Source organism: Haliotis rubra, unplaced genomic scaffold (assembly GCF_003918875.1).
Source record: "Haliotis rubra isolate DU_JTF1 unplaced genomic scaffold, ASM391887v1 Scf1430, whole genome shotgun sequence".
Classification (NCBI taxonomy): Eukaryota; Metazoa; Mollusca; class Gastropoda; order Lepetellida; family Haliotidae; genus Haliotis; species Haliotis rubra.
The window spans coordinates 151,852-159,016 of NW_025765371.1; the positions used below are offsets into that span (position 1 = coordinate 151,852).

At 40.3% G+C, this 7,165-nt stretch overlaps 1 protein-coding gene across 1 annotated transcript; it reads right to left on the reverse strand.

The window, feature by feature from the left end:
• Positions 1-1,928: 1,928 nt before the first annotated feature.
• LOC124269268 lies at positions 1,929-6,387 on the reverse strand. Its single transcript, XM_046704277.1, has 4 exons — positions 6,284-6,387; positions 5,320-5,384; positions 2,329-2,476; positions 1,929-2,025 (listed from the first exon to the last, which is right to left on the reverse strand). The coding sequence occupies exons 2-4, from the start codon at positions 5,381-5,383 to the stop codon at positions 1,989-1,991; spliced, it is 249 nt and encodes an 82-aa protein (XP_046560233.1). The 5' UTR covers position 5,384; positions 6,284-6,387; the 3' UTR covers positions 1,929-1,988.
• Between the last annotated feature and the right edge of the window lie 778 nt (positions 6,388-7,165).

Sequence of the window (7,165 nt, forward strand, 5' to 3'; positions counted from 1 at the left end):
TGATGACAGGTTTTTACGTTCTAAATTTATTGATTTAAATATTTATTAAATTGTTCTCAGTCACGATATGGCTGCAATATTGCCGATGTGACGCTAAATTTTAACTCACTCACTCACTGTTTGCAGATAACCAAAACCACATTACCAGCATATTGGACTGCTATGTAAATGCTGCTGTTAATAACGCAAAATTGGAAATTGGAATACATGCTCAACGAAATTTAAAACTTGTTAACTTGAATCCCACAATGGAAGTAGTGTGAGCATCATTATGAAAATAGATGTGGACCATGCGGCTACCACCCAGGTGAACACAACAGAACATGACAAGCATTCGATTTCAAAACATGTGCGATCGTTAAGGTGATCACTTGACGTGCTGCACGTGACTGGCGTCCTTTTCTCGCTATGTCGCAAATGTTTCACGTGGGTCGCCAGTCCCACGTTCAAACATCGTATTTATCATTGTTACATGTCACAAGGAGAAACTATAAAAATGATACTCCAATTCACTATCCCAGTAATATAAGTGTCACGTTTCTATCTGTGTTGAGCATACTGAGGGTTGCATTTTGTAGGAATTTGATACTTTAATGACATAAAAGATGTTGGTGCAGTTCTCTATTCTGACGTTTACCACCTTTTCCCGTTTCTTCGTTTTTGGGATGCTCAATTGATTTGCTTTGGCAAGTCTTCGTGACAGGTACCACTGGTGGGACACGATACGCTCCACCTTTCGCGAACATCTGGAGTCAGCACTATTCGATATTCATTAACATACATTGAGGAAATGGTCTGAATCAGGCACTTGTTTAGTTTTCATATCAATATTGGGATATCGCTTTCATGTATTTGATTATTAGTTTACGATTTTCATAAATGTATTTTAATGTCCGGTAGTGGACTTTCAAAATTGACTCAACAGGGAAGTGTACTATACAAGGACAGTATTTGATGGGGACTCTAGTTACAAAGTAAGATTTCCTTAGCAGCCCCGCGATTAATGGAACGTGTGGTCACAATGACTTAGTAGATTGTATGTTCAAACGTTAAACGAAGCTTCTGATGTCAATTACTGTATTGTCTGGACAAGACTCAGTCATTACAGAGGGTCGTGTTATAACTCAACTGTTGAACAACAAACGTTAGGCTGAAGTGAAGGCGGTTGGTTAAAACAACCTGAAAGTAAAGACCGGGGCTCCTCTGTTTTTGACGGGGCATTACTTAGATAACACAACTTTGAAAATACGTCCCACGTACCCAGGTGGTTGAGAAATGTTTGTCACATCGTTGTTTCTGGCATCGTTGATTTCATAACCTGAGTCCACTAAGAGCAAAAGGTCAATGAACATATGCGACTCATACAGCTTTCCCGAATCAAAGCATGGGGTCCTTGATTACTTGTTTTAATGTGGCATGGGCTCGCTGTTCTTATAATATTTTGGGTGGTACATTCCTTGAATGTTGGCTACGGTTTAAATAGACTAAAGCCCAATTTCAACCATTCGAGACAAAATTGTCAGTGATCTTGCCGAAAGCTCGTTGAGGTGACTAATATTACAGAAACGGCAATGGAAGTGAACCAAACGTTTCAGGTGGTTGTTTTCCCACACCAGATTTGACTCAACCAAAGTCCTCCCATTGACTTCGTATTGGAATCAACGGTCCCCATACAAATTGTGCGAAATCTGACCTCTTGGAAGTGAAAGACTTGGTACGATACCCAACAAGGATGCAATGTGTGGAAGTCATAAATTCATACTCAATCAAACAACTTAATCTATTTTAAAAAAGGAAGAACTGTATGTTGGTATCAGTCCTCTTCTAATCATTCACTCTGTCCCTTCATCAAGTCTGTGTTCAGGCGTTTTGGCTTTTGTTCCCTCATGTTACAGATACAGCACCGTGGTAAGAAGAGCATGCCGAGATAACACTAGTTTATCATTTTATTTCACGAGTCTACATTAAAGCAATTTCTAGAACCTCCTCTATCGACTGTGGAGCTTGATGATAAGAGTCTGGATTCTGTAAACAATAAACAAGTTACTGTATTTAGTAAAAAAAACAATTCCTTGAAACAAATATGGCGGACGCTGGTGTGGACTAGTGGTTGTCGATCGTCACGCCGAACACCGAGGATTCCCCAAGTGCGTACAATGTGTAAAGCCAATTTCTGACACCCCCAACACACACACACACACACTTGATATTGAAAACTCTGCTTATAACTCTTATAACAACCCTCCAGTATCTTGGACTCAAGTTTCAATTGGTATACAATCTGGAGTGTTCGCTTTATCTTGCTGACAAGCGTGTATGCATACGTACCCCCTGCAGGCGAAGTCGCAGCCGAGGTCGAGGATGTCGTTGGTAAATAGAACTTTGCATTCAGTCTCACACTGCTGTTCGGTAGTGTTACTTCCGTACTTCTCGACAACAGCATCCACCAGTTTGTGCAGCTCAGCGCTGTCAAGGACTGAAAGAGAAACTCTTCTGAAATGTTTGTTATTATATACATTGTAGAATAAGGCTCATGGATAGTACACACTGTGTTAGCAAAACCGGTGACTGAAAACGTTAGCAACGACACTCCTACCACCTGACGAAACCGTTCTTGAGAGATGAGTGAAAATCGAAGAATGTTGGTCTGCACTGGCCATGGCATAATGTAAACATCCATTGTCGTTAATGGTGTACAGATCTATCATGTATTCAACAAATAAGCTAGTTCACAAATAAGCCGGGTACCTACACTATACATATCCTCATGGGGTTCCGGGCAAAGACTGAATCGCCTTTCGTAAAGCTCTTCTCAATTCTGTCACTCCCCTTGAGCCATTTTCACTCAAAAATCTTATATCAAACCCGTCCATATACGCTATCCCGCCAGAGGATAAAACAGCGAATATCCCTAATCGTAATATATAAGCGTATGTAATCGTTAGATTTAGAAAGAATGAAAATATATCCGCATATTTTTTTTCTTTCGGATTTAGAAAGAATGAAAATATATCCGCATATTTTCTTTTTCTTTCGTGTTTTAATCCACTTTTTAATCTCTTTTCTCTTTAAGGCCCCCAATATTGACTCTGGAACCAAACCATCAGACACGAATATGCCAAGCTAATTGTCTAGTTCTAAAACACACTACGTATCAATTATATTCTAAACCAAAGGCTTGCGTCATATGGTTCTTATTAAATTATGTTTTTTGGGTACCCGTTGTCCTGAAGCATGACGTGTTCATGCTATCAGTATCCCAGGCCGAGATTCGATCATGTTCACGCCACTCTGACATACATTTTATTCTTCATGACGTGAATATGTTACAGTCAGATTGTGAAATCAGTCATTTCATGAAATGACTAAACATTTCAGTCATTTCGTGACATAACTAAGAGGGTCAGCCAACTATCCCTACTGCTCGTTCTCTTTCTTCCTGTGTTAACCTTGGCATTCTCTCTGTGTGACTTTGTGTGCAGTGATATTGCAATGTTGGACAGGCCATTTATACTGATTCTTCGCACGATCTTTCCCATGTATCCGAATAAGACATGTGTTCGGTGTTTCTGAGAGTCGGGGCCACAAATGCGTTTTGGCGATTTGTTTCGTGCATCATGAACATTGGCAATCGTTATCAGACACATTAACATCAAATTTGATGGAAACGTCCAAACCTATTTACATAGCCAATAGCGAAATGGCTGATCCTCTTAGTCATTTCACGAAATGACTGATTTCACAATCTGACTGTAACAAATACACAATGCCGTTTAGAAAGTGGTCAAATGTAACAAATGCTGTATTTGGGATTACATGTTCTCAGTAAAGTACAGATTCCAGTACTTTTGTTGTGACCGCCTCCGTGGTGTAGTGGTTAGAGCGTCCGCCCGGAGAGCGGAAGGTCGTGGGTTCGATCCCCGACCGCGTCATACCAAAAGACCAAAATATGGTACTTGTTGGTCCCTGCCTGGCGCTCGCCATTAATAGGTACAACAAGGACTGGTCGGCTCGGAGTCAGTATAATGTGTCTGAGTGGGATATTCATGCTTCACTGCGGCATGGTACCTCAGTAGGCTAGCACTATAAAACCAGCTTAAGTCTAGGCTAGTACAAACAACCGCACATACACATACACACGCATGCACGTCGTCATATGAGCGAAATATTCTCAAGCACGACGTAAAACCCAATTTCACCTCACCTCACTTTTGTTGGGTTGAGTCCCGTCCGGGATTCAAACTCACAGAGCCTGGCACCTAATCGCCAGCACACAAAGTCAGCCATCTAACCCCCGTATCCGTGTTCCAACTGTCTGGTCGTGAAGCTGAATGTGATTCGATCTACCCACTGCGTCACATCAATAGACGATAAAACATGGTGGTTATTGTTAACCAGCCAGTTGTACTTTTGTCCGTGTTGTGTAACCATAGATATTGACAGACATTTTTCACAGCAGCCTGATCTTACTTTTGTTCACTGTCAGTGTTCATCCCAAAGTATAACGTTTCCTATGTCTGCGGGCGGTGGGGTAGCCTAGTGGTTAAAGCGTTGGCTCGTCACGCCGAAGACCCGGGTTCGAATCCCCACATGGGTACAATGTGTGAAGCCCATTTCTGGTGTCCCCCGCCGTGATGTTGCTGGAATATTACTAAAAGCGGCGTAAAACCAAACGCAGTCAGTCCTATGTCTGCAATCATGTAAGAGGCGGTGTGATAGCCTAGTGGTTAAAACGTCACGCAAAACATTCAAAGTCAATTTAAATCAATCCAACCTTTTTAATCGTAGAATATGTGTGTTTTTATTATATGGCTAAATGTGCCTAAACCGCTAACGGCTGAAGGGGTGGTGTAAATCCAGCTGGGGTCCATGCAGGAAGCAAATGTACTGTAAGTCCCCATGGTCCCTAGTATGGTGATCTACCTTCAATTGTTGGCAATATATAGCCTGTTTTTACTTTGTATTGTCATCTATAGTTAAACTGTTTTAGAGTTAATTACAAGTTTTAAACTCGAATCTGTGATAATCTAGTTATTTTACTGTCCTTCGTTGACAGGTTTTTACAATTTACCATTAATTACTATGTATAAAATTAATTGTTCTCGTCACGATATGGCTGAAATATTGCCGATGTGACGATAACGTTTAACTCACTCACTAAAACGTCACGCTCGTCACGCTGAAGACCAGGGTTCGATTCCCCACAGAGTACAATGTGTGAAGCCCATTTCTGGTTTCACACGCCGTGATATTGTTGGAATATTGCTAAAAGCGGCGTAAAACTATACTCACTCACTCACTGAAATCATGTAGACTTACTGTTTCCAATCAGTGCCCCGAAGACAAGGGGGAATAGACACAGGAAAACAACGGCGACCTTCATTCTGTGGGTAAACAAGAGTGAGTGAGTGGTTTGTTTTGAACAACGTTTAACTGATGACTGTGACGGTAAGATATTGGAAAAGATTAATAATGATTTAAAAGCAAAATTTACACTATTTTGTGAAACCATCGAGCACATGGTACTGTCAAACCATGTCATAGTCAGGGAGAGTCCGACATTGGATTTGTTGGCCTATTGCTTAACACCGCACTAGGCAACATTCGAGCTCTATGGCGGCGGTCTGTAAAACAAAAAGTCGGGACAAGCCTACCCAGTAATCAACAGCACGAGCATTGATCTACGCGATTGTGATACGATGATATGTGTCAACCAAGTCAGCGAGTCTGACCACTCGATCCCATTAGTCACCTCGTACAACAAGCATGGGCTACTGAAGACCAATTCTAACCCGGATCTTCACGGGTCTCTGACCGGGAAGTGTATCTGCAGCTTCCTTCACCGATGACATATACCTTGTGCTAGTGCTGGTCAAAGAATCGAACCTAAACAATTCACCTTTACCACCATATGCTACCTTAATGACAGAAATACGTTCCTTACAAATTTGAATAAAGTACATACAAAAACATCATCACATATTTATTCGTGATAAGATAACATGTCCCTATACCTGTTAAAGTGTTGCAGGCTAAGGAACGGTGACAGTCATGGTTTTACTCAAGACTAGTGTTTAACTGCCACGTCTCTATATAGACAGGAATGAGCACTATGGTTACTGTCTCTCATGAAATAACCAATGTAATAACATCTTACTTTAATGTTTAATTCTAGCATGGAACGAATGGTCATTTAATCGAATATCTGGGAGTAACTACACTAACCAACCATGGGCAGTCTATAAGACAGAAGCCGTGTTAAATTGTAGTACCGTAATCTTACCTGAAGTTTTGAATCTTGTGCAGAGCTGCAACGCCTATGATGACGACAGTTTATATACTCACAAGTTACCTCATCCAAATGTTGGTTCTCACGAAATGTGTTACTGCAGAGCTTAAATTATTAATTTTTCTGTAGTGCTTGCATAACCTTATCTCAAACTCGTAAGCACCAGTTGTGCATACTGAAACAAATTCCGATATTATAAGAGTGCGGTCCTTAAGTTAGTAGCACAAATGCAATTTACATATATAATGTTCAGTTGATTGATAAATCTCAAGATACTTTCTACCAAAGTATGAAATATACGTTTTGCAAAAACTGTTTACAATATTGTTACATACTATATATTCCGTAAAAACGCGAAAAAATATTAAACAAAAGGTGTTCACGTAAAAACGCGAAATATATTAAACAAAACCGTAAAATAGATAAAACATTTTATACAAACGATTCTATACTTATGTGCTGGTATATAAGCTGACGAGCTGCAATATGAGTTGAAGGCAGATAATGTTCCTGACTGTCTGTTAGTATCACTAGGATGGTTATGGTGGTTGACGAAACAGTTGCTGCCACAACAGTTGCTGACTTGATCTATTTGATATCTGAAAGGGGCTTCTTGTTTTAGTTGTATTTTGTATATTGTAATTAGGGCAGTGTAATATTAAGATTATCGGGATATGGTTCAAACATTGGGTCATTCAGAGTTAGCTCCCTTTGAATTATCTGCCCTTGATTTCCATAGCAACAAAACAACAAATGTGCTACCTTCAAGGCGCTTCAAGGTGGTATAGCTACTGGAACGCATTTAAAGAGGGGGAAAGCAGCTGGGCCTGATAATGTTATTAAAGAAATGTTAAACTGTACGCAAAATAAAACTAT